Source organism: Carcharhinus amblyrhynchos, chromosome 3 (assembly GCF_965287045.1).
Source record: "Carcharhinus amblyrhynchos chromosome 3, sCarAmb.v2.hapA, whole genome shotgun sequence".
Taxonomy (NCBI): Eukaryota; Metazoa; Chordata; class Chondrichthyes; order Carcharhiniformes; family Carcharhinidae; genus Carcharhinus; species Carcharhinus amblyrhynchos.
Genome location: NC_137326.1, coordinates 103496914 through 103524888, shown reverse-complemented (window position 1 = coordinate 103524888; position 27975 = coordinate 103496914). Strand labels below are relative to the sequence as shown.

The 27975-nt window shown below is 39.3% G+C and overlaps 1 protein-coding gene across 3 annotated transcripts in view; it reads right to left on the bottom strand.

Annotated features, from left to right (window-relative positions):
• Positions 1-1058: 1058 nt before the first annotated feature.
• LOC145340983 (mitofusin-1-like) overlaps positions 1059-27975 on the bottom strand; it is a 59149-nt gene continuing 32232 nt past the window's right edge. For all 3 annotated transcript variants that reach the window (XM_080185625.1, XM_080185624.1, XM_080185623.1), the window contains exons 11-18: positions 23558-23684; positions 21275-21379; positions 21078-21180; positions 13010-13239; positions 10548-10700; positions 9131-9327; positions 7764-7898; positions 1059-3942 (exon numbers count right to left, since the gene is read on the bottom strand). In XM_080185625.1, coding sequence (XP_080041751.1) covers positions 3873-3942; positions 7764-7898; positions 9131-9327; positions 10548-10700; positions 13010-13239; positions 21078-21180; positions 21275-21379; positions 23558-23684 — 1120 coding nt within the window. In that variant the 3' untranslated portion in view covers positions 1059-3872. The remainder of the gene's footprint in view (positions 3943-7763; positions 7899-9130; positions 9328-10547; positions 10701-13009; positions 13240-21077; positions 21181-21274; positions 21380-23557; positions 23685-27975) is intronic.

Sequence of the window (27975 nt, the reverse complement as noted above, 5' to 3'; positions counted from 1 at the left end):
ATTTATCTACTCTTTTGCATTTTGTGGAAACTGCACTTTTTAAAAAGTGCAGGACATCTGAAGCCACGCTATTTCCAGAGAAAGCAATGGGACTTTAAAGAAGCCTTAGCTTTCCTACCTCAGTAAACCTTGGTATACATAGTAATCCCCATTTGTAACCATAACATGATTTCTGGGCTGTGCTGTTTGTTTTACTTGCCATTGGCAGTATCACTGTAGTAGTCTACCAATGGTGAAGGACCAACTTGATTTTTTTGTAAGAAGTTACATTTTGACTTTGCTCTATTTTTTTTCCTACAAAATGTAGAGTGTTTTGATGCAAGTCTCTCACCTTTAGTGGAATCTTCCAGCTGAATTAAAGGGCTCTAGCTGAAATGTTCAAAGCTATGTGCCATTATTCAATCTAGTTCAACTATTCTGAAGACTGATGGGAAGTCATTTAGATAAGTTTGTATTTTTATACTGTTTTCTTTGTGTCCCTTGTATTTTAACCATAAATTGTAACTGTGCTGTGAAATTGAATTTGTGCCCACTGAGCAGTTTCCCCATTATACTTTGCCACTACCAATTTTTCAAACTTAAGTGCTCTAACCTCTATGCTCCGCTGGAGACTTTAGAAATATACCCATGATAAAAGTAGTTATTTTATCTTGGGGATAAGTGCAATCCATATTTTTACATTAACTTGTTTACTTGACCTACAATTTAACAATTCAATTTCAGTTCTGAATGGCTTTCACTACCAGAGCCCAATTAAAATCTTAATTAAATCTACTCTATGCTTGCTTTGTTGCATAATGACATTTGATGGTCTTTCACACTGATGCATAGCAGTTCGATCTATGTTGCACAAATGTGTAGTGGCAGCCTTTCATGGTGCAAATAGCATATTTTTCTCCTGACATCTCTTCCATCACTCTAGCTGAAATTGTTTGTGATCATTGTGCTTTCTGGTTCTGTCCTTAATTTGGAAATCACAACATGCCACATCCTCAGATGATACATGTGAAAAGGGTGGCACTCCACTGCTGTCCTTAGTCTTTGATAAACTAAGGCAATGTAGCTCAAATAATTTATTATCAAATTGTACAGCTGCTACAAGTTTACATACTCAAAAGAATGTAACCTCGGTTTGTCCTTCATCTGATGAATCTAATAAAAGGGAACATATACAGGAAATTTGGAGAAACATCAAAGTTACAAAAAGTTAACACCAAAACCCAGCTATGTACAAACACTCAAGTTTCTTTAGTAAAGCACTGTCATACCTGCCTTACATTTAATGTAAATCAATTTGAAATTCTAAATGATAAGTCATTTTACAAGAGCAGAAAATAATGTATAATTTGAGGTTTGCAGTTTACAAATAAAAAAAGGTAGAACTTTTACAATGTAGCTGGTGGTGACCCAATTGTATAAAAAGCCATTTATATAATTTCTCTGATTTCTGGGGTAAGTTACAATAGGTAGTCCCTATAGAAATTACAGATCAATCGAGATCATCAGGGGAATTTGATTATAACATCTCTCAATAGATTGTGACTTTCTCTACAGATGGAAAGAAGTCTTTTGAAAATAAATTTAGTTATGTGCTAGATAAAACTGTCAATTTTAAGAATCCATACAACTCAATTTTTGCTATTCCCTAAACCTAAACATCTGGAACCCATAATTCTGTGCAGTTATCATCTCTAATTTTATTCTTTGGTATGTCTGATAAACTGGTCTGAATCCAAGTGCACATCAATCTAACGCAACCAGTCTGCCACTATATTTTCATGTTGATGATGATGCTTTTAAAGAGGTCATTAAGAACTGAATTTAAAGGATGTCACTAAATTATTTAAAAAGTTACATCAATATGTTGCTGTTATCTGCTAATAATAACAGAATCTCTCTGCCATCAGGTGCAACAAAGCCATAATAAATTTAGTTTATATTAGCTACAGGTAAGTGGTCAAATCCAGTTTGAGGCTAGCTGAACATCACCTGAAGCTTCAATGGAGGTTTCATGATGCAAATAATACTTTAGGTCTAAGGTAGTATTACTGAATATTGCTTGCAAATACATTCAACAATTGCTTTCATTATAATGTTATAATTAAGTGTTCTTTTGCTCTCACATACAAATTGTATTTAGTGTATTTTAAAATAAGAATAAGGTATTTGCATCATCCTTGGGAACCTCTCACAATAGCCAATTTAACTCCTTATTACTTTGCTTCCTCTTTGACTCCTGCAATAATATCCATTCGTTAGTTACATGGTTAATTGGCTGAAGCCCAGTTCACACAACCTTTGCTTGCTTTAGGCTTGTACATCAATTTGTTGCTGAAATGAGACATGTTCTTGAAGCTTCTCATCAGAACTAATGCAAAAATGCCAAACTTCAAATGATCAATTTATACTACAGGTTGGCAAACTAACTCTGGCTGAAGCATTGCCATAGAGCAGCAAGGGGAAACTCTACCTGCTCCCCAAGTTTGAAAGCAATTCAAAAAACATGCAAGGCTTGAATTTATTTTTGTTTGCAAAGAATACACCCGTGTGTATGAATTCATGTTACTTCTAGCAAGCGTAAATGAGACACATTGAGCTTGACTGATCATGTTAAATTGTTTGCCATTGTAACTATTTGTGCTTCAAGATTGTTCAGCAAATGCTGCTCACTTGCGGAATCCTTTAGAACAGCAGACATTTTGTTTTGGGTTTAAAAGCAGGTTGGACGAGTATGGTTTGTACTGGGCCAGCTTGTTCCATTGGGTTAGGCAGAGTACAAAATGAACTCATCCAACCAACACTTACACAACCTAAACAACTGTTCGATATAATAGCTACATTAACAACCAATTAAAAATAATTATTCAGCTTGTAACATGGCTCATTTACTAGAAGTAACATATATTCATAGGCAGGGACCTGTTCTCTGCAAACAAGTGAAACATATTCAAGCCTTGTGCCTTTTTTGAATTAACTGGGAGCTTGGGAATCTTTTAATTCTTTGCTTTCTCCATGTTAATGATTCAGTCAATTGGAGTCAACTTGCTAATCAATCAGCACCCTTTTCTCCTCTATAAAATGTTGTGATCATTTGAAATTTGGCATTCTTGCGTTTGTCCTGATGAAAGCAAAACAAAAGCTTTGGCAACCAGTATCAATTTATGTACGTTAACATTTTCTAAGAACACAGTTTAATGGAAGTGACTCCTATCAACTTAATATTATTTTAAGTAGAGGTGAAACATCTGATCAGTAAATCATGATGAAATAATTGCATGTAAATATGCATGTGGGAATTTCATTAACCTATGGGATCATTAAATGTGTTTTGACCAGGTAGTACATCCACAATGGTAGATATCCATACAGCTCACCAACACATTAATTTTGTGATTAGGTAATGAAAATAAAACATCAATTTTATCACCTGATACTGAGTAAGCTATCAATATTCCTAGGTGCAGGGCAAAGAACTGAATTTCTTCCAAAGACGACCCAAGTTAATAAGGAATGTATTTTCTAACCACTGAAATAATTGTCTGAATTGCAATTTGATCTCAAACAATGCTCATCAACGACTCTTCAGTATTTGTAAAAGTGATATTTGAATGCTCTGCTTAATTATGAAGCTGAATATTGACGTTATCTCAAAATACATTCAGCAATGGCCTGAAGTGGTCTTGATGAATGGTATGCATCTTTATATGTGTACCTGGTTAGGTTTCTGAAGGATTGAGAAAAGGGATCCCTGAAAACCATTATTGTATATAAAAGAGACAAAGTTTGTATTTTTCACACAGCGCTATGGTAGCATTGGTGACACACAGTGAGGCCGTGGGACAATTGTAGATTCTAAAAAAAGTAGCAGATTTTCACTGGTTCGGCTGCAAATACTGCTTTGTAAATATGTCCAGTTCATTTTCCAGCCACGTTGCTTTGTTTCTGCAAGAAATGTATTGAAAATAAGTTAAAAACGATTCCATTATATCATTACATTCCAATCAGGTTTACATTTACAATTCACAGTCATCTTAAATCAAAAAACTACTTTCAAATTGACTTAGTTTTTAATTATACAACAATAATATAATTTAATTATACTAAATGTTTTATAATAAAACGTCCCAAGACACTTCACAGAAGTGGGAAGCAAAATCTGACATTGAGCCACAAACAGATCTTGGGGCAGATGATCAAAATCTTAGCCAAAGAGGTAGGCTTTAAAGGTGCATCTTGAAGGACAGAGAAAAGAGATTTAGGAAGAGCATTCCGGAGCTTAGGGTCTATAGCTGAAGACAGGTGATAAACTTAAACTACCCACAGTTTTTCTCAGTGATGGAAAATTATGGCAGATCCTTTCTGAAAGTTGGTTGATTGGCAAACATTGTTTTCCAACTTCCAGCATGGTTTCATCTTGATGCATGACAACTAAATAGTGAAGGGAATTTTCAGATAAAATGTTCCAAATAAGATGATAAAATTATATTAAAATACATATTAATCCAAAGTCTCAGTAACACCATCTGTAAATGCCATAATCTTAAGATTTGTAGCATATGATTTATAGCAAAGGTGGAGTATTTATTTAACCAGAAGTGAAGCAAATGCACAGATATTGGATAAATAAAGTTTGACAATTATTTGCTTAGCTCATTTTAAAAACAAAATATTTCATGCTTAGTGTACTGGATCTTTGTTGAATTTTGATTTGTATAATCTTTGGTGGCTTTGGAAAAGGATAATAGTAATGGATAGGAAACAGTACTAATTGGGAAGATGGGGGGAAATAACCTTAGAATCATAGAATCCCTACGAGCAGAAGGAGGCCATTCAACCCATCAAACCTGCACTGACTCTTCTAAAGAGCATCTAACACAGGGCCACCTGCACTCTATCTTCTTAATCCCACACATATACCATGACTAATCCACCTAACCTGCACATCTTTGGAATGTAGGAGGAAACCATGGGAAGAACGTGCAAACTCCACACAGTCGCCTAAGATTGGACTCAAACCTGGGTCCCTGGCACTGAGGCAGCAGTGCCAACCAGGAAAGTAGCTGTGTCCAGTCGAAAGAGAAGGAAGTTACAGTGCCTTGAATAGATAATTACCTAGACAACACAGTCCTTACTCTGAAGACCAATTAAGTTTCATTGGCTTTGAGAAAATTATATGCTTTTCACATACATGAAAATGCTGTGTTAACATTATTAAGGTGTGCTCAACATGGTCTCATACAGGACCTCTGCCCTACTGTCAGATCACATTTATGTGAAACTAAATGAAAATTGATTAATCATTGACTTCTAGCACCCAATTCCCCCAAATACATATAATTTGAAGAACGCAGGTAACACTTTGTATACTGTGTAAAAACCCCAGAAAATCGCTCTGGATTCTGTGCATTCAGTCTATTTTGAAATTTGTACAACTAGTTTATGTTGTTGGGACAAGTCTCCAGTGCATGGACCTTACAATTTTAATTGATTTATTACTGTCACATGTATTAACATAGTGAAAAGTATTGTTTCTTGCACACTATACAGACAAAACATACTGCTCACAAGGAAACGAGAGCGTACAGAATGTAGTGTTACAGTCATAGCTAGGGTGTAGAGAACGATCAACTTAATGCAAGGTAAGTCCATTCAAAAGTCTGACAGCAGCACGAAAGAAGCTGTTATCGAGTTGGGTGGTACGTGACCTCAGACTTGTATCTCTTCTCCAAAGGAAGAGGGTGGAAGAGAGAATGTCCAGGGTTCATGGGGTCCTTAATTATGCTGGCTGCTTTGCCAAGGCAGTGGGAAGTGTAGACAGAATCAGTGGATGGGACGCATAATGTACCAGGTGAAAATGATTTGCAATTTGTGAAAGATTGAGAGGAAGGGTTTTCTGCCCACAATAGAGAAGTATGCTAAGATTTTGAGCAACTCCAGCATAAAATGCCTTTGAATTCAGTGTGCTGGTCTGATAAAAACCTGCCTAGAATATATAAAAGCAAAATATGGCAGATGCTGGAATTTGAAACAAAAACAGAAAATGCTGGAAAATCTCAGCAGGTCTGACAGCATCTGCAGGGAGGGAATGGAGCCAACCTTTTGAGTCTAGATGACCCTTCAGCAGGGCTCTGACAAAGGATCATCTGGACTCAATGTTGGCTCTGTTCTCTGCCTAGAATATATTCCTTATTGCCTTTAGATTAGTGGGAAGGACAGTTCAGAATCATGGGACTCATTGGGTAAGGTTTGGTCTACTTTACGAGATACAGATTTTAAAACTCAAAGATTACCAGCAGTAAATTGGACAAAATGCTTTGAAACACGAAGGCAGATTTATTAGGGTTTCAAGTTTGCGACTTTAAGAGGCATTACATGGATACCTGAGAGGGAAGCTTTAACATTGTAAATGGGAACTGTGTCTACGCAGTTAATGATAGGTTATTTACTACCTTAGACGGAGACTGGAATTATTGTCCCAAGCTCCTTTTGAAGTACCTTTTTGGATTAAAACATTCATTCATGGGCCGTCAACATGCCTTTGATGGTGAGTGCCCTGCTGTCTTGAACCATTGCAGTCCATTTGGTATAGGTACACAAAAGTGCAGTGAGGGAGGGAGTTCCAGGAATTTGACTCAATATCAGTATACGAGTGCCATATATTTCCAAGTCAGGTTGGTGGGGAAATTGCAGATGGTGCTGTTCCCATTTGTCTGCTGCCTTGTCCCTTTAGATGGCTTGGTTTGGAAGGTGCCATAAAAGAAAGCTTGGTAACTGCATCTTCTAGTTTAATCAGAATAGCTCCAACAACCTCTTCTCAGTGAGAACAGCAGGTTTCTAACTTCTAAAATCCTCATGCAAGGGAGATTTCTCTCAGATCAATTAATACTGCCTTGGCCAGACTGAGTTAATTTATGCTTGGTTTAAATGATATTCAACCAAGACAAAGCTCCAGGCAGTATTTCTGATTCCTCAGATAATCAATATACATTCTAGAAACATAGAATACAAGAGCAGGAGTAGGCCCAGAGAGCCTCACCTGTAGATAAATATGGGAGTGTCAGGTCTACTGACACTCCTGGTACTGACTTTTTACCTGAAGCACTGAGTGGAAGAGAGTTTATAAATAAAGGGAGTCTGGAGAAGGGACGCCACTCTTGGAGGAGTTATTTCATAAATCAAAGTGATTTTCACCAGAAAGCAAATTAAGCTAGCCTTTATTCTAATAACGTGTGTGCTTATTACTGGATCTGTCATTCCATTTTAATTAGGATCAACCGTTCATTATCCAGGAATTACTGTAGATTTTCAAAAGCTTCTGGATTAGTTCAGCTTTTAGCAAAAGGAGCATTGTAATCATTTAGTGTTAAAAAATTGGGTGGCATGGTGGTTAGCAGTGCTGCTTCACAGCGCCATGGACCCAGGTTCAATTCCCAGCTTGGGTCACTGTCTGTGCAGAGTCTGCACGTTCTCCCTTTGACTGAATGGGTTTCCTCCGGATGCTCTGGTTTCCTCCCATAGTCCGAAAGATGTGTTGGTTAGGTGCATTGGTCATACTAAATTCTCCATCAGTGTACCCGAATAGGTGCCAGAGTGTGGCGACGAGGGGATTTTCACAGTAACTTCATTGCAGTGTTAATGTAAACCTACTTGTGGCTAATAAATAAACTTTAAAGAATTGAGATAGAGATTGACATTATGTGTTCAAAATTGCTTAGCTGTATAATAATTTCAGAAATTAAAAAGTACAAGGAAAATATCAATACCTCAATAGCTTTGATCGGTTTTGCGTGGACTCTAAGAGTTCAATCTTTTTGTTAAGGGCGGAGACTGCTTCTTCTAGGTTTTTCTCAGTAACATCTACCTGCTGGCATAGTCGTGCAAAGGTACTGGTCATTTCCCTGAGAGAAAGAACAAACACAATTTCATTCACCTATTCAAAAAACAAAACTTGTTAACAGCAACATGTAGATATATGTACAGTAAATGTATTATTTATTTTGTCCACATTTTAAAATATTATTGTTCGCAACTCCTCAAACTTGGCTGGTATATAGTAAGTTATGACAAAGTTGCATTTATTGTTTTGCAACTCCTCACGAAATGTCAAAGTGCTTCACAGCCAATGAACATATTGCTTTTTAAAATTCAATCAGTATTGTAACATATGGAAAAACAGCAACTAATTTGAACAAGGTGCTGCAACTGCAATGAGAAAAATGACCAGTTAATGTGTTTGTTGCTGTTAATTGAGGAATAAATGTTGGTGCCTGAGTGTGAGTATGCCACAAAAACACAACGATTTTGAAATTCGGTGTACCTCCGCTGGACAGCAGAGTACACTTCATGTACACACTCCACAGAGCAGACAGGGCAGAGAGCAACCTCAGGGCCATGATGTCATCTAAATAAAAAAAGGGTTTATATTTGTAGTTAAGCACAACCTGTCAACTTGTGTAGCACAAATCCATAAAAATGTTTACTTCCATGCCCTTACAGCAACAAATTAAGACTGCCCAAGATAAGTTACAAAGCCATATTAAATAATTAAAAATAAAGATCTGAGAAGTAATAGAAAAGCACCATCAGGAGAAATACCAAGAACTGTTGTTTATCAAATAGGATTGTTCTTTAACCCAAATCTAGATTAAATGGGATCATTTTTTCCAAAAAAAATTTACCCACTATTAATTTAGGTCACAATTGATCAATTAAACTTGCCTCAAGGTCATGTGTTCAAAGCCCTGAATGATGATTTTCGCCGAAGCTACAACACAAATCTCAGTGTTTTACTTAAAATTTAGATTTTGGAAAATGACCCAACAAAACCATTGAACAAGAAAAGACAGCTGGCACATTGAGTTTATTAAATAGTCATGGTGCTTTCAGACATCATGGGCGGGATTTTCTAGCCTCACTCACCCCAAAGCTGGAAAATCCTGCTTGTAGTCAACAGACCATTGCATGGTCTGCGTCCTGCCTGCTGTGATTCTTGTGGTGAGAAAATTTTGCCCTCTGACTCCAAAGCTCCCAACCCACCAGCAGCAAAGTAACTTTCTGAAAGAGGAAAAGAACTTTGGGAAATTCCTCTCCAGTCCCAATAGCAATGTAAGGCCATGTGAAGTGTACTTACTGATGGACTTGGTGGCTACAATTTGCACTTGTAAAACTAACAACCATCTGCAACTTCTCTGTAGCATAGTCCACAAACTGGCGCTTGAAAGATCTTTCCTTTGCCTTTGTTGTCCATGTTAAACGTTCATACATGTACAATATACTGTAGAGACTAAGGGCAACAGCTATTAGTCTCCAGCCCACAGCTCTGAAAATCTATGGTAAGAATGAGAAAACATTAATTTAAAATTACACTATATAAAAAAAACTACTGCAAATCTGTAATGTGCACTTTCACCCAGAAATGACAGGGAGAGATTTGGATTTTGTCTGCCTACATAAGGTAAAAATTGGGAGTATATTCCATGTTATTTCATTATAGTTTAATTTTTCATTTAATATTTCTGCTGCTCTTTCAATTATTCATCTCTTTAATCACTACCTTGAATTAAGCAACTCTTTCTTGGACTGTTACACTATAAATGGAGACAAATATCAGATATATTTATAGGGTCGCTGTAACCATAATATTCCTAAACTTAATTATTACAGCAGTAATAGAGAAAACGTTCATCACGATTAGCAATCAATGAAGAAAAAAGTCATCAGGCTAATCTTGGAGCTCAAACTATTTTTCATTTCAATCCTGGTCTTGCAAGATCCCCTTTATGAAGTTTCTGAGGGTAAGTCTTACAAACTAAGATTTAGCTAGGGTAACTATTCCAATGAGTCTTGTGTATCTCTGAGCATCTTGTGACTTTGCTGGCATATACAGATGCTCAAGTACCCAATGCCCAGCTTCTCTGAAGGCAATATGGATGTAATGACGTTGTCCTACGAGGAAAGATTGAGCAAGTTGGGCCTATATTCATTAGAGCTCTTAGATGAAAAATTATGTTTTTGAAACATATGTCACTCTGAAGAGGATTGACAGGTGAATGCGGAGAGTCCGTTTCCCCTTGTAGGGAATCTAGAACTGGAAACACAATTTAAACATAAGGGGTGTCCCATTTAAGATGTAGACGAGGAGGAATTTCTTCTCTCAAAGAAATGGAGGCTGGGTTATTGAATATATTCAAGGCTGAGTCAGACAGATTTTTCATCAACAATGAAGCAGGCAGGCAGAAAAAAGTGGAGTTAAGACCTCAATCAGATCCATTATGCCATATTCTTACTGAATGGTGGAACAGGCTTGATGGGCCAAATGGAATATACCTGCTCATAGCTCCTATGATTTTATAAAGAAGCAAACCAGTTTTAAAGTTAACATATACCAAGATAAGTTGTGCAAATAAACTAGAATAACAATTACGTACAAGTGATGTGGTTGAACGGTACGATATAGGAGGCATTCGGTTCATTGTGCCTATGCCCATCATGGTGGTTTGTTCTAATTTATGATGCTAGGTAATTTCAGGGACTATTCAAATACTTGCCACTCCTCCAATAATGACAACACCCATTGAAGTCCGTGATGTCAGAGAAGCCAATCCAGTAACTAAGGAGATCATCAGTTCTTCTTGTGCCACATTCTCGTGAGCTAGTGCAGGTACATTTGTCATAGGTGTTGTGGGTAAAGGTCGAGGAATCTACGGAACGAGAATACGCAAGTGTGTAAATTTGCATTGTACATTAAATGAAAAAAAATAGGAATGGGAATAGACCATTTAGCTCCTTGCACCTGTTCCATTGTTATTTAATGAATCATAGAAGGCTTACACCACAGAAGGTTGTCATTTGGCTAGTCATGTCTATGCTGACTGTCTGTAAAATCTATTCAGTTAGTTTCTCTCCCTGCGCTTTTCCCCTATCCTGGAACAGGGCAGATATGTGACCTAACTCCCACTTTTACCTCATATCCCTTAATACCATATCTGTCAATCCCAGATTTCAAATAAACAACTGGCCTTGTATGAAATGGTATTTGTGGAATAGACTTCCAAATTTCTAAAATTTTGTGCAGAAGTGTTTTGAAAATTTACTCTTGAAAGATCTGACTTTAATTTTTAGATTATTCCTCTCCAAGTCGTGTTTATCTTTATCTACCGCTTTATCAGTTCCCCTTAATATCTTGAAATTTTGATCAAGTCAGTTTGTATAACTCCATGTAACTTAACCTGAGAAGTCCATTTATCATTCTGGTAAATATATTGCACTCCCTCCAAGGACTGTATGTCCGTCCTCGAACTCTCTCCTTTCCCAGAACTGCTCACAGTCTCCAGGTCTGGTCTAACCAAAACTTTATATATTCCCTGGTAATCTACTCCTCAAGTTATAAACAGCATCATTCCATTAGTCTTTTTGATTTTTTCTCTACCTATTTATGCCATGCAAATAGACCCCAATTATCTTTGTAAATTTACTGTTGCTAGCATTTCACCATTTAAAATTTACCCAGTTCCATCTTTCATTAGGTATAGCAAGTCCTCACCCAAAGTTCAGCTTCTGACTTCGGTGTAGCCATGATTCAATCATGGACAAAAGAACTGAAACATGAGGTAAGGAGAGACTGCTTTTGACATCAAGGCTGCTAATCATCCAAGTGTGGCATCAAGAAGCAAAACTGGAATCAATGGGAGGAAGGAAGTGAACGTACCACAGTCATATTTGCAGACGACACTAAAATAGGCTGAAAGGAAATTTATGAGAGGGATACAAACAGTTTATAAAGAGCTACTGATTTTGGCAAATGGATTGTAACAGGAGAAAATGTGAAGTTGTTTATTTTGGAAGGGAGAACCAAAGAACAATATTATTTAAATGGAGAAGATTTTTTAGGGACAGGATTTACTCATTTGGAAAAACATGAACTGATTAGGAGAGCTCACATCTCACAAACTTGGTTTAGTTTTTTGAGGAAGTGACAAAGATGATTGATGGGGGCAGGGTGGTGGATGTTGTTTACATGCATTTTGGCAAGGCCTTTGACAAGGTCCCTGATGGCAGGCTGATACAGAAGGTGAAGTCACATGGGATACATGGTGAGCTGGTAAGATGGATACAGAACTGGCTTGGTCATAGAAGACAGAGAGAAGCAGTGGAAGGATGTTTTTTCTTCTGGGGATCTGTGACCAGTGGCGTTTTGCAGGGATCAGTGGTGGGACCTCTATTATTTGAAATATATAAACAAGTGACTTGAAGGAGAATGTAGGTGGTCTGATTAGTAAGTTTGTGGACAAAACAAAGATTGGGGGAACTGCCGTTAGCGAAGGAGATTGCAGCATGATTTAGGTAGCCTGGAGACTTGGCCGGAAAATGACAGGCTGAATTTAATCCGGACTATGGAAGGTCTAATGCAGGAGCGGATAATACAGTAAATGGAAGAACCCATAGAAGCTTTAACATAGATAAGGAACTAGGTGTAGAGGTCCACAGCTCTGAAAGTGGCAACACAATGGATAACGTGGTCAAAAAGGCGTGTGGCACGACCTGATAGGAGTTTACAAAATTATGACAGGCATGAATAGGATTGATAGCCTTTTTCACAGGATAGAAACATCAAGTACTAGAGGACATAATTTAAGGTAAAATGGGGAAAGCTTAAAGGAGATGTGAGAGGCAGGATTTTTATACCTAGTGGGGTAAATGCCTGGACTGTGCTGCAGAGGAAGTGGTAGAAGCAGATACAATAGGCACCTTGAAAGATACATGAATAGACAGGGAATAGATGGATATGGACTGCGTAGAGGCAAAAGGTCATTAGTTTAGAAAGATAGCTTGTATCGGTGCATGCTTGGTGGGCTGAAGGGCCTGTTCCTGTGCTGTACTGTTCTTTGTAGGCACTTTTTTGAAATTCACTCCTAAATTAATTCTGCAAAATGAAACTTCTCAATGGGATATTCAGTAGGTTATTTAAAAATATATTAAATTTACACTATCTAAGATGTGGTTAGTGTACCTGAAAAGTTGGGTCTCCAAGTCCCAGTAAAGCCCTTCTGACATTTTTGGGTCCCAGGAAACGATTGACCAGTGAAGTCCAACCAAGTGAAAAATGGAATTCAACATTTTCTTGGAAATCTGCACATATCTTGTCACAATTCAGATCATAGCTGAGGTCAAACTTATGATATGGTAGCAGAGCATTGACCTGATTCTGAACATTTAATGGAAGCAAAGGCTTGAGATTCCCTGGAAAATACACAGAATCTGATCAAGGTACAGTCCCTAAATTAAGCGCTAATTTAAACAAAAAAAATAACATTAGCTTCACAGTATGATGAGTGGTCAGTATATTATTCGTCAAGGATTTGCAAACTATACACTTTATTTCTACTGTACCATTAAAAATTAAAATTATAATTTTGAGATTTATAGAGTCAGAGGTTTACAGCATGGAAACAGGCCCTTCGGCCCAACTTGTCTACGTCACCCTTTTTTCAAACCTCTAAACTAATCCCACTTGCCTACATTTGGCCCATATCGTTCTATACCCATTTTACCTATGTAACTGTCTAAATGCTTTTTAAAAGACAAAATTGTACCCACCTCTACTACTACCTCTGGCAGTTCGTTCCAGACACTCACCATCCTTTGTGTGAAAAAATTATCCCTCTGGACCCTTTTGTATCTTTCCCCTCTCACTTTAAACCTATGCCCTCGAGTTTTAGACTCTCCTACCTTTGGGAAAAGATTATGCCCCTCATTATTTTATAGATCTCTACAAGATCACCCCTCAAACTTGTATGGTCCAGAGAAAAAAGTCCCAGTCTATCTAGTGTCTCCTTATAACTCAGATCATCAACACCTGGTAGCATCCAGTAAGTCTTTTCTGCACTCTTTCTAGATTAATAATATCCTTTCTATAATAGGATGACCAGAACTGGACAAAGTATTTCAAGTGTAGCTTATCAACATCTTAAGCAACTTCAACAAATATCCCAACACCTGTATTCAATGTTCTGACCAATGAAACCAAGCATGCTGAATGTCTTCTTCATCACTCTGTCCACCAGTGACTCTACTTTCAAGGAGCTATGAACCTGTACCCCTAGGTGTCTTTGTTCTGTAACTCTCCCCAACGCCCTACCATTAACTGAGTAAGTCCTGCCCAGGTTCAATCTACCAACATGCTTTACCTCGCATTTATCTAAATTAAACTCCATTTGCCATTCGTCAGCCCACTGGCCCAATTGCTCAAGATCCCATTGCAATCAGAGGTAACCTTCTTCACTGTCCACTATGCCACCAATCTTGGTGTCATCTGCAAACTTACTAGCCATGCCTTCTACATTCTCATCCAAATCATTAATATAAATGACAAATAACAGTGGACCCAGCACCGATCCCTGAGGCACACTGCTGGTCACAGGCCTCCAGTTTGAAAAACAACCCTCTACAACAACCACCTGTCTTCTATCATTAAGCCAATTTCATGCCCATTTAGCTAACTCATTCTGGATCCCGTGAGACTTAACGTTATGCACTAACCTACCATGCAGTAGCTTGTCAAAGACCTTGCTAAAGCCCATGGAGTCAACATCAGCTGCTCTGCCGTCATCTAACTTTTTGGTTACTCCTTCAAAAAAAACTCAAATTTGTGAGACATGATTTTCCACTCACAAAGCCATGCTAACTGTTCCTAATCAGTTCTTGCATCTCTAAATGCCTGTAGATCCTGTCTCTCAAAATACCTTCCAACAACTTACCCATCATAGATGTGAGGCTCAGCAACCTGTAGTTCCTAGGCTTTTCCCTGCAGCCCTTTTTAAACAAAGGCACAAATTTGCTACTCTCCAATCTTCAGGCACCTCACTCATGACTATCAATGATACAAATATCTCTGCTAGAGGACCTGCAATTTCCTCCCAAGCCTCCCACAATGTCTTGGGATACACTTCATCAGGTCCCAGGGATTTATCTACCTTGATGCACTTTAAGACTTTCAGCAAATTCCCTAACATCCATACTTTTCTCAACAGTGAATACTGATGAGAAATATTCATTCGGGATCTCACCCATCTCTTGTGGATCCACACATAGATGGCCTTGTTGATCCCTAAGAGGCCCTACTCTCTCCCTAGTTACTCTTTTAGCTTTTATGTATTTGTAGAAGCTCTTGAAATTGTTTTGGCACATAAAGCAAAGGAAAATCCATCTAACCCTAACCCTAACCCATGAGATTGTTTTGGCACATAAAGCAAAGGAAAATCCAATGTCCCCTTTTTGCTCTCCTGATTTCTCTCTTAATGCTACTGCTACACCCCCTATACTCTTCAAGAGATTCACTTGATCCCAGCTGCCTACACATGTCACGCGCCTCCTTCTTCCTGACCAGAGCCTCAATATCACGAGTCATTCTGGGTTCCCTATTTCTACCAGCTTTGCCCTTCACTCTAAGAGGAATGTGCCTACCTGAACCCTGGTTAACACACTTTTGAAAGCCTCCCACTTACCAGATGTCCCTTTGCCTTCCCACAGACTCTCTCACTTAACTTTTGAAAGTTGCTGCCTGATACCATCAAAATTTTTGGCCAGACCCATCATTCTCCATAGCTATCATAAAACTAACAGAATTATGGTCACTGGTCCCAAAGTGATCCTTCACTAACACTTCTGTCACCTGCCCTTCCTTATTTCCCAAGAGGTCAAGTTTTGCCCCCACTCTAGTCGGGCCATCCACATACTGAATGAGAAATTCCTCCTGAATACACTCAACAAATTTCTCTCCATCCAACCCTCTAATACTATGGCTGTCGCAGTCAATGTTGGGAAAGTTAAAATCCCCTACTAGTACCACCCTATTTTTCTTGGAGCTATGGGGGCCCATAGTACAATCCAATCAAAGTGATTTCCCCCTTCTTATTTCTCAGTTGTACACACAGACTCAGTGGCTGAACCTTCGGATATATCCCCTCTCAGTACTGCCATGATATTTTCCCTAATCAAAAATGCAACTCCACTTCCTCTCTTGCCTCCTGTTCTAACTTTGCTATTGCATCTGTACCCTGCAACATTAAGCTGCCAGTCCTGTCCCTCCCTTAGCCATGTCTCAGTAATTGCTATACTATCCTAGTCCCATGCACTCATCTGTGCCCTGAGTTCATCTGCCTTGCCCGTCAGGCCTCTTGCATTGAAATAAATGCAGTTTAATCTGGACTTTCCTTGCTCTCTCTCTTGCTTTTGCCTTATCTGTCTGGTACTAGAATTACTGACACTGCCTTTACTATTTGATGTGCTCTCTAACTTCTGTGCTGTCCTCAACCTCCTCTGTCTCACTACTGCATTGGGTCCCACCCCCTGCCAAACTAGTTTAAACCCTCCCACATGGCTTTGATGTGAATATTTCCCAAAAAGTAAAAAACACTTTCTATGATAATTCTGAACAGGCGAGATCATCAAGAAAGTTACATTGCATCTAACTTGCTTCGTTTTTAAAAAAAATCATGTTTCAAAAATTTACATTTTCTCAAATTCCTGTAACCTGTCAAGTCACTTTTTAAGATTTGAGCTTACTCAACATATACTGCTTTTAAGCAATGATGTGTGTGTGAATATTTCCCTCAAAATTTAGATAGTGCTTTCTCTGGTTCTTCCAACCAAGTTTTTCCAATAAATCCCTCACGCTATGCATCCCATTTAACTCCCTTCATAAATGAATCTCTTTCCTTCCTTCCTCCTTCCATGGGAAGAACCAAAATTTAAGGTGCCATTAAAATAGAATTTTAAAACTGCCAATTTCATAACCATCAGAGAACCATAATATAATCCACAAGGATTTTTTCTAGTTCTATACATTCCTATGAAGCAGATATAGATGATACCAAATTAGGAAGCAGAGCATATAACTCAAAATCCATAGAATCCACACAGTGCAGAAGGAGGCCATTCAGCCCACTGTGTCTGCACCAACTCTCCAAATGAGCATCTTATTGACCTGCCCTATCTCCATAACCCTAAAGGGCCAATCCACCTAACTCTGCACATTTTTGGACTGTGGGAGGAAACTAGAACATCTCGAGGAAACCCACGCAGACACAGGATGAACATTTTAGCTCCACAGACAGGTTCCTGGTGCTGTGAGGTAGCAGTGCTAACCACTGTGCCACCATGCCACCCAATCAAATGGCATTAATTTTTTTACATAAGCATTCAACTAATGGCAGATACAGAGTGTGAGTAAGTGTAAAACAGTTAGCACAATGACAAAGGAACAAGAGAACATGTTAAATGATAAAATACGTTAACTGGGAAAGAGAAATAAGAGTTACAGTGGATTAGCACAGCGTTTAGTTGTGTTCAAAAATGGTTCATGGTCAAATTCGCACAGGGATAAAAATGAAAATGAAGATAACTTATATTGTTGCTGCGTCCTCATTTTTTTGGAGTGCGGGTGTAATCAGAAATGGGAGCAGGTGAATGTCAAAGAGAAAAGTAATGACCAGAGGGGTATAAACAGTCAGGAGGGGACCAAATGGAATCTGTTGGCAGTGTTTTGTATTTTAGTTGCAGTGTATAAATTGGTTGCCATATTTGTTCAAAAACACTAATTATATTTCAACATTAAATCACTGACAACCCAGCACTTTGATTCATCCTGAGGATGTAGTAAGGTGCAATATATAAATGTGTGTTCTTTCTTCAAATAGTTTTTTGCTTTGTTTGCGCAATCACACAGAATAACTTCAGACTTGAAAGGACATATTTAACCTTTATCTAATTAGCACATTTTTTAAAAATCAGGATATAGCCATCTCTGATTAGGTTAGCATTTATTGACTAACCCTTGTTGTCCTTCAGATGGCGCTGGTGTGACTGCTGCAGTCAATGTGGTAAATACTATTAGTTGGTGGAACTTCCAGAAATTGGACCCAGCAATGATAAAGGAATGCTGATGTTTGTCCAGCTCAAGATGATGTGTGGCCTGGAGAGGAATTTAGAAGTGATATTATTTTCATGCACCTGCTCCCTTTGGCCTTCTGGATGATAGAGGTAATTCATTTGAGATAATACTGTTAAAAAGGTATTGCCATATTACTGCAGTGAATCATGTAGATAGTACCTACTATAGCCATGGTAAGCTGCTGGATATTTAGGCTAATAAATGAAAGACCAATCAAGCAGCTTATTTGTCCTGAATGGCATTGAGTTTTGCTGAAACTTTGGTAGGAATAATGGTAGGAAGGACTATTACTTACAGGGCGAAAAACTGCAGCAGGTGACGGTGCAGAGGGACCTCGGGGTCCTTGTGCATGAGTCGCAAAAACCCAGCTTGCAGGTGCAGCAGGTGGTCAGGAAGGCGAATGGGATGCTGGCCTTCATAGCGAGGGGGATTGAATATAAAAGTAGGGAGGTCTTGCTGCAGCTGCATAGGGCATTGGTGAGGCCGCAGCTGGAGTACTGCGTGCAGTTTTGGGCACCGCACCTGCGCAAAGATATTTTGGCCTTGGAGGGAGTGCAGAGGAGGTTTACTAGGCTGATACTGGAGTTGAGGGGGTTGAGCTATGAGGAGAGGCTGAATAAACTAGGCTTGTACTTGTTAGAGTTTAGAAGAATGAGGGGAGATCTCATTGAGACTTATAAGATGATGAATGGGATGGATAGGATAGAGGTGGAGAGACTCTTCCCGCTCAAAAAAGACAGTAGGACTAGGGGGCACAGCCTCAAGATAAAAGGGGGGCGGTTTAGAACGGAGTTGAGGAGGAACTTCTTCACTCAAAGGGTGGTGAATCTCTGGAATTCTCCGCCCGTTGAAGTGGTGGAGGCTGCCTCGCTAAATATTTTTAAGACGCGGGTTGATGGGTTTTTGATAATAGAGGGGATTAAGGGTTATGGGGAGAAAGCGGGAAAGTGGAACTGAGCAGCGACAGATCAGCCATGATCTTATTGAATGGCGGGGCAGGCTCGAAGGGCTAGATGGCCTACTCCTGCTCCTATTTCTTATGTTATGTTCTTATGTTATGAAACAGCACCTTTATGTCAGAATATGAGGTAGGGCCTGGTGGATTGTGGTCAGTGCAGACTCGATGGGCCAAATGGCCTCTTTCTGTACTGTAGGGTTTCTAAGATTTCTATTTTATCCAAGCAAGTGGAGTGTAGTCCATCACATTTTTGACTGGTACTTTGCAGGTGATGGAACAGCTTGAGAGTTCAAAGGTAAGTCTCTCTCCGTTAGTACATATTACATTACTATATATCAAAGTCTAAATCTGATGTTCCTAAGTAACATACATAATTGTAAGCATGAATCGCTGTAACCATAGAATTCCTACAGTACAGAGGGAAGCCATTCGACTCATCAAATCTGACTGACTCTGTGAAAGAGCATCTTGCCCAGGACCACTTCCCCACCCCCGTCCTATCCCTGTAACTCCACCCATTTATCATGGCTAATCCACCTAACCTATCCATCTTTGGGCACTAATGGGCATTTTAGCATGGCCAATCCATCTAATCTGCACAACTTCTGACTGTGGGAGGAGACCCTAGCACGTAGAGGAAACCCATACAGGCACAGGGAAAAACGTGCAAACTCCACACGAGCGACCAAAGGCTGGAATCAAACCTGAGTCGCTGGCACTGAGGCAGCAGTGCTAACCACTGTGCCACCATGCCCTGACCGTAGGAACAAAGTGTATCAATAAGTATTTCATTTGTCCCAAAATATGTTCACCTTCTTATTACTTATTTTCTTCACAAAATCTATGGAACAATCTTGATGTCCAAGCTTTTCAAAAGCAAATTACCAGTCACATGAACACCCTTCCTAAAACTGCTCCTTGTTTAAACGACTGAAAATACCAGTGCAATAAAAACGTCGTAACACAAATATCTAAATCTGACGTAGTGGAAAAACAACTCCACTAGTAATCTGGTCCAGTACCACAATATCAAAACATTTTACAAATAACAGATTTATTGTGCATAGGCCCATTTTGTTTTGCAATGGAATGGCCTGGAATTTGTACTAAGAATGATGGTATCAGCAGTCACCATTATTAAGGACTAAATCGGAGAGCATTTTCCACTATCCATGTGGTTAAATGTGGAAATCAGAAGCTTCCATATAATGGTACCTTGCCAAGAGATTCCACATTTAAATACATAAAAGTTATGAAGTTACAGTATTTACTAGATAACCATTAAACATGCCACCAAAGGTTAGGGTTTGTCTATTCAAGTGTACGTGGATTTTTAATGGCATGATGTCTCAATTTCTCGTAAACAATCTCACTAGTATTCAATATTTACTGTTACAAGTGTGTAGTCTTATATTTCTTTAGATTTCAATTACTGTTGGAGTATGTAGTAAGTTTAAAAAACTTTTTTCTCTCTTAATCCCATATTTCGTTCCCTCTCTATTTTGCTTTTTGCACATGATTTAACATTGAATTAAATATTCTCATACAAGCTCTGGTTTAGGCTGTGTGCCTCACTAAGGATTTTTCAACTTGACTGCTTTCCCGGTTCACACAGGTCCCAGGTTCCCAGGATACAGCACTGCTTTGACTATTAGCCACAAATCACAGTATAAAAGCTCAGAGAAATTCCATGGATAAGTGTAAGAGTAATAAAAAAAGTGAGCATCACACTACATGCTGCAGAATTTGAGCCATTGTCTATCACTTAAGTAGTGATCTTTAATGGGAAAATACCATTACAACAACAGATCTCCATGACTATGCATGTAAGGAATAGGTCAGAGGAGTTTTTAATGCATCTGCTCTAAGACTCATTAAATCTGGATTTCCTAATTCAATAATGTACAGAATTGCCACCTTGGGCTGATGACATGCATATATTTCCAATCTGGGTCCTGAAATACAAGTCTGCGCTGCTTACAAACAATTATCCCATGCCCCACGATAGTCTTTTGATGGAATTGGGACTCCTGTTTCCCTAAAATGTTGATCATATGCTTTAATGGGGGAGGTATTTACTAATCAGCTGGATAGGCCTCAGTTTCAAAACAATCAACACATTTCCTACTTTAGAATTCAAAGGTTTAACTCAATCAAATCTTGACTAACCTATCATTTGAAGCTGTGCTGCCTGCAACGAGGCATGGACTGCACTGGAACAACGTTCAGCCAAGTTTCTCCCTAATCCTTCTTCAATGTGCTTATGCAGATCCTATATTGAGATGAAATATATTAAAAGTTTATGTATGGTGTTGTACAGGTTTTCTCTTCTATCAAAATGCTAAATAAAAGGAACTTTTCCTCACGTTTTTATAAAACTTTAAGACTGCAGGAGAAGAATGGAATTCTCCATGAAATTCATCGACCAGTATAGAAAGGCGGCAGATTTCATCAGTCATTGCAGCAGAAACCTGAAATATCAATTTAAGATGAAAAAATTAAAGATCTGCAATAAAATCTGAGTCATAATATCTGATAGTATTCCTAGTGATAATTAAAATTAGAATCCTTATTCACAGTGCAAAAAATACAAATGGCTTCTTTCACAGATAAAATTATAATTATGGAATGCTATATAAAATAATTCATCCAAATCATTCCAAATATACAATGCAGAACTAATTTAAGCAGGCAGGCTTTAAAAATGTAATCCAATGTCTATGAATAAAGAGATATTAAGTTATCTCAATGCATGAAGGGCAAATGAGGACATTGAAATTTTGGGTCATTGACAACAATAAGTTTGTTTTAGTGATTGAGGTCACTGTCCTAATTGAAGGAACCTTGGGCTACAGGGGAAATAGTGAAACACAGGAACGTGTGAAAGTGTGGAAATGGGTGGATAAGTCAAATATTAAAGAAAATAAACTAATGATGGCAAATGAATATTTTTTAATTATGAGCGCTCTCCTCAGAGCCCTTCCATTAATGGATGTCTTGGGGGCCAAGGTGTCTTATGAAATAATCTGTGAAAGAAAGCAAAAAAAGTCAAATAAAATGATAGATAATCCATACTAAAAACCAAAATGGCTAAAAAGGAAAAGCCCTGCATTTACGTAGTGCCTAACCAATGTCTTAAAGCACCTCATAGGAACTCATTGCAAAATGAAGTACCTATTATGTGAGCAAACTTTGTAATCAGTAAAATCCCACAGCGATAATATGACAACTAATTAATCTATTTTTGATGCTCTTGATTGAGAAGAATTTTGGCTGGGAAGGTGGTCATGGTGTCACTGAATTTTTAATTTTAACTACCATAACCGACAGGTTCACTGCTCATCTGAAGCCAACAGATCCAACCAAGCATCCCTGAGTATCAACCCTCATTTATGTGACCAGGTCCCCAGAGGGAGACTGCCTTGAATCTAAACATTCTTACTTAAACAAAAACTCTAGTAACAGAACTAAGGGCAAAAAGTTGTCATGGCAACCCAAATCTCTCCTTAGAGAATAACTTCATCGTCCTTTGATCTATGCCTCCGTTTTGTTACCAGAATCAGAGCTGTTCCTTTTCCATGAAGTTATGAATATTCAGACAAAAATAATTTGAAGTCCTGAAGAACCTTTCTAACTGAGGATAACCAATGTTATGACAACCAATTCCAACAGCAACATGTTGGTAACCATTTGTTTTGAGAAGTTCAAAGACTTTTAATCTGCCAGAAATGAGCAAGGTTGTTCCTCAATAAAGGGGTTCATTCAAATATAATCTGAAGTTATCCACTGTGGCATTCTACTATGCTTCAGAAATCCAGCAGAACATGTCTGCATGGAGTCGACTTGAGTAGTAAGGAATTAACCTCTCAGTTGTCAATGTATTTCATTCCAATAGTTCCGTCCTTCAGTGAAATATTTGTTGTAAATGCAAAGCCTTGAACCATAAAGCAACATCAACTGACTACATTGTGAGAACTGTTATTTGGATTATGAGATCATTGGTGGATAAATAGATCACTGGTTCATGCTCCTTAAATTGTGGTACTTCATTGCAAGCCTGGTTAGCAGAAGCAATGCTTAGGTCGCGATCTTTCCCACTGAAAAATTCATTTTCTTTCTGTTTCTGTTGGGCTCCCACAGGTTATAGGGACATGACTAATACAACTACCATGAAAAGCCCTGTTCTCTTTCTGAAATCAGGAATTGACAGAAAATTGAAAATAGTCATAAAGGCCCATAAACAGGAACCAGGCATTACACTAACATTAACTAATCAGTTGAAGGCAGCATGAATGTAACTGATAGACAATTAGAAAAAAAACACCTGAGTATAGATCATGTAAAATCTCATAACAGAAAGGTATTCCACATCTGATAAAATTATTTAAGAATATTAAGAGTCCCCATTTGATTGCTCAACTTATTACAGTGTGGCAAATGAAACAGGTTACACAAATTTTATAATAAAATGAAAATGCTGGAAATACTCAGCAGGTCTGTAGAGATTTAACATTTCAAGTTCATGATCTCTCTAAATTTTATATACACAAATCCTATATTTTGTTTATTCTCAATAATGGCTAACAGTAAACTAAAAACTTACTGCTAAAGGCAAGCAACTTCGATTTGGAATGGGCTATGATCCTCACCTTGGCTTCTACTTCTTCTGTTACAAGTTTAATGTTTTTCTTGCAATCCTCTGTTAGCAAGGTTAGTTGACTTCGCACAAACTCCAATCGATCTAGGTGGTCCTCTCGTTCCTCCAAGGAAAAGACTCTTGACAGCAGAAATGGTAGGTTTAAATCCAATGTTTATATTTCGAACGTACACAATTTATATGGTTTCTTTCATATTGCTAAAAGCTAACCACACTGGAGAATGTTAGATTGCATATGGTTTACCTCATTCTTTACTTGCAAACTGTATAAACGTCAATGGCCATTATCAAGTAGGGACACTATGGGCCCTAACATGGTAAAGTCGGGTGTGAGGCCATTAACACGATCTGTGCCCATGTAGTTGCCAACTTTACTGAAACCTGGAAACGGCCGCGATCCACTAAATGTATTTTAATTGAATTAATGAACTGCCCGCCCAACTTTATCAGCATTTCCCCCTTTACCACTGCTTTTGCCAACCCAGAATCGTGCTGAAATGAACATGCTGAATAGAAGTCTGAATTGGGTGCTCCAGCTGCTGAAGGTGGGGGAGCGGATAAGATGTATCTCTGGCTGGGGGAGGGGGAGGCCTGATCGTTCACTGGTTGGGAGGGGAGGGGGGGGCGGGGTGGTGGGAACGGGAACAGAGGGCTCTGTGGGTTGATAAGGGAGCAGTGATGTCTGTGGGGGCCATCGCTGTAAAAGGTCTGACAACACCAGGTTTAAGTCCAACCCATTTATTTGATAGTAAACTCACTAGCTTTCGGGTTAGCCCCTTCGTCAGGTAAATGGAGAGTTCTGGCCTCAGACAGAGCATATAAAGCACAGACAGTTTACAGATTACTGATTAGAACGTGAATCTTTACACCTAACCTGCTGTTCAAGTCTTAAACTGGCTAACAATGTGAGTGGAAGGAGCACTGATCACAGATTAAAGAGATGTGTATTGTCTCCAGACAGTACAGTAAGTGAGGTTTTGCAAACCCAGGCAAGTCACGGGGGTTACAGATAGTGCGACATGATCCCAAGATTCCTGTTGAGACCGTCCTCATGTGTGCGGAACTTGGCTATCAGTCTCTGCTCAGCGACTCTGCGCTGTCGTGTGTCGTGAAGGCCGCCTTGGAGAATGCTTACCCGAAGGTCAGAGGCTGAATGCCCGTGACCACTGAAGTGTTCGCCAACAGGAAGGGAACAGTCTTGCCTGGTGATTGTCGAGCGATGTTGATTCATCTGTTGTTGTAGCATCTGCATGGTCTCCCCAATGTACCATGCTTCGGGACATCCTTTCTTGCAACGTATCAGGTAGACAATGTTGGTCGAGTGGCAAGAATATTTACCGTGTACCTGGTGGATGGTATTCTCACGTGTGATGATGGTATCCATGTCGATGATCCGGCATGTCTTGCAGAGGTTGCTGTGGCAGGGTTGTGTGGTATTGTGGTCACTGTTCTCCTGAAGGCTGGGTAGTTTGCTGCGAACAATGGTCTGTTTGAGGTTGCGTGGTTGTCTGAAAGCAAGAAGTGGGGGTGTGGGGATGGCCCTGGCGAGACGTTCGTCTTCATCAATGATATGTCACTTACTGTACTGTCTGGAATGCCTGGGTTTGCAAAACCTCACTTACTGTACTGTCTGGAGACAATACACATCTCTTTAACCTGTGATCAGTGCTCCTTCCACTCACATTGTTAGCCAGTTTAAGACTTGAACAGCAGGTTAGGTGTAAAGATTCGCATTCTAATCGGTAATCTGTAAACTGTCTGTGCTTTATATGCTCTGTCTGAGGCCAGAACTCTCCATTCACCTGACGAAGGGGCTAACCCAAAAGCTAGTGAGTTTACTATCAAATAAATCGGTTGGACTGAAACCTAGTGTTGTCAGACTTTTTACTGTGTTTACCCCAGTCCAACGCCGGCATAACCACATCAGGGCCATCGCTCCCAGGCCACTGACACGGGCATGCTTTTTCAATTTTTTTTCTAACTGCACAGTTGCAGTTCAGAGCTCGGACTGTTTTGGGTGTGCTAAGCCCTGCCCACAGCACGAATGGGACCCGTGATTTCTTTTTCAAGCTGGGTGCATTTGGGGGCGCCTGAAAGCAGATTTCCAAGTCAGATCTGAATTACGGTCAGATTCAGCACTTGGAATGAAAATGGTAAAAGTCAGGCCCCACACCTTTAACTTTACTTCTTGATCCTTCCCTACTCAAATGTACATACATAATTGAGTAGGGAAGGATCAAGATGTTAAATTAAAAGGGACAATGCCCTTATTTGATTATGGCCCTGATAGAAGGTTATACAGTTTTTATGTAAAGAATGAGGAAAACCATTCTTAATCTAGCATTCTCCATGATCAACTGGAAAAAAAAAATCCAGTAATCTCTTGAGAAGAAGCTTTCAGTATGCAGACAATTTCAACAACTGAAGAGCTGGAACAGGTTACAGAGTCAGTAAGGGAATTTGAAAACAAGGTTGTGAATTTTTGAAATTGAGGCTTTGCTGCACCAGGAGACAATGCACGATCACAAGATTGTATTAGATGGGAGGGCTAACCAGGAGAGTATTGGAATAGTCAAGTCTTGAGATACCAATACATTAAAAAAAATGGAACTAGCATTCATACAATATTGCTGAATGCTCTTTTGTTGCCACAGAGGTGAATTTTCCTCTTTTTCATACCTGTAGGATGTTGATTTCCCAGACACAAAACAAAGAATGAAGAAGCAGGCCATTCTATCTTTATGCCAGGTCTTTAAATAATTTATATTTCACGTACATTTCTGGGTCATTCCCGAGATGGGCACAGAGCAAGAGAAACAGGCAAGAGAATATAAGTCAAGTACAGCTGATCAAGCATGACTGATGTTAGAATGCATCCCTCATCATTTTCCTACCCGAGACGCAAATGCTAGAACCCAGAGAAAGTAGACATTGGAAGATGGATTCATTCCTTGCTGATTAGAAAATGAGGCAGCAGCTAAAATTTCACCTCCAAACCCTTTTTTTAAAATTATCTTTCAAGACCACCTAAGATGATCAGTTGAGCTGTAAGCTTTATTTTTGGCCAGCAGTCATAAGGGTTTAAAGGTATTAGCTATTACTGCAGTTGCAGGGCTCTGTCCTGCAGCAGCATTGCAGTTATCTCATCCAATTCCAGGCATGTATTTTTTTTATTCTAAGGAGCATGCCTTAGAAATAGCTAGGGCATAATAACAACTGGAACCTAGAGAAACCGAGCTCAGGTCAAGACCACAAGACAGGAGCAGAATTAGGCCACTCAGCCCATCGAGTTTGCTCTGCCATTCAATCATGGCTGATATTTTTCTCATCCCCATTCTCCTGCCTTTTGCCCTTAACCCCTGATCACCCTATAAATCAAGAACCTATCTCTACCTTAAAGAGGCTCAATGACCTGGCCTCCACAGCCTTCTGCAGCAAAGGGTTCCACAGATGCACCACTCTCTGGCAGAAGAAATTCCTCATCTCTGTTCTAAAGGACCCCTAAGGCACAACACTAGTCACTGGCTGCCATCCTGAGAAAGACCCCTATATCCCCACTCTCTGCCTTCTGCCAGTCAGCCAATCCTCTATCCATGCTAGATCTTACCCATAACACCTTAAGGTCAACTAGGCAGAGTGCAATTTCACTGCATACTATTCAAAACTTTCTTGGGTGAGGGAAGAAAGAAATAAGGGAAGTGAGTAGCTGTTGAGTCATCTATTTTGTTGTTTAATAAGGCTATTACTAATAGTAAGATTTATTAGTGTTGGTATGGTTTTCGTGAGGTTTATTAGCAGTATTAAGGTTTATGGGCAATGGCAAAGTTTATTAATCATTTGATAAAGGACAGGCAGGCCAGCAATGACCTCTAGACTACACATCTTGCACGATGTGGAACTGGATAACACTTGTGCAGTGCTGGCAATGGCAGCAGTTGAGTTCCACACTTCAGGGCTCGAGCTGTAACCAGTGTCAGTGCAGTGCATCTACAAGAAAAACAGCGCTTTTATCAATATGGTCGCCTTGCAGCTTAAGAGTGTGCAGGGAGAGAGAGACAACGGATGCCACCAGATAGTCAAGACAACTACCAGGTATTGCAGGAGTTCTCCTTGAGTGCATCCCACTCTCCCATCAGAGTTCAGTTCTGAATACTCATGAACGTTATGGTTCATCTGGGAGTGCAGCAACAGCCAAATTCATGGCACCATGGGTGGTTCAGCTGTACAAGGAGATGCACAGAAGACTTGAACAACAAAAATGTTGGAGGAGATTCAATAGTTGGAGGAATAGATTTGCATCTCTGTGGCTGCAGTTGTGAATCCAGGAGGGACTGTTGCCTCCCTGATGACAGGGTCAAGGCTGTCACTGAATGGCTGTAGAGGTTGCAAATGTGAGGTTATCCACTTTGG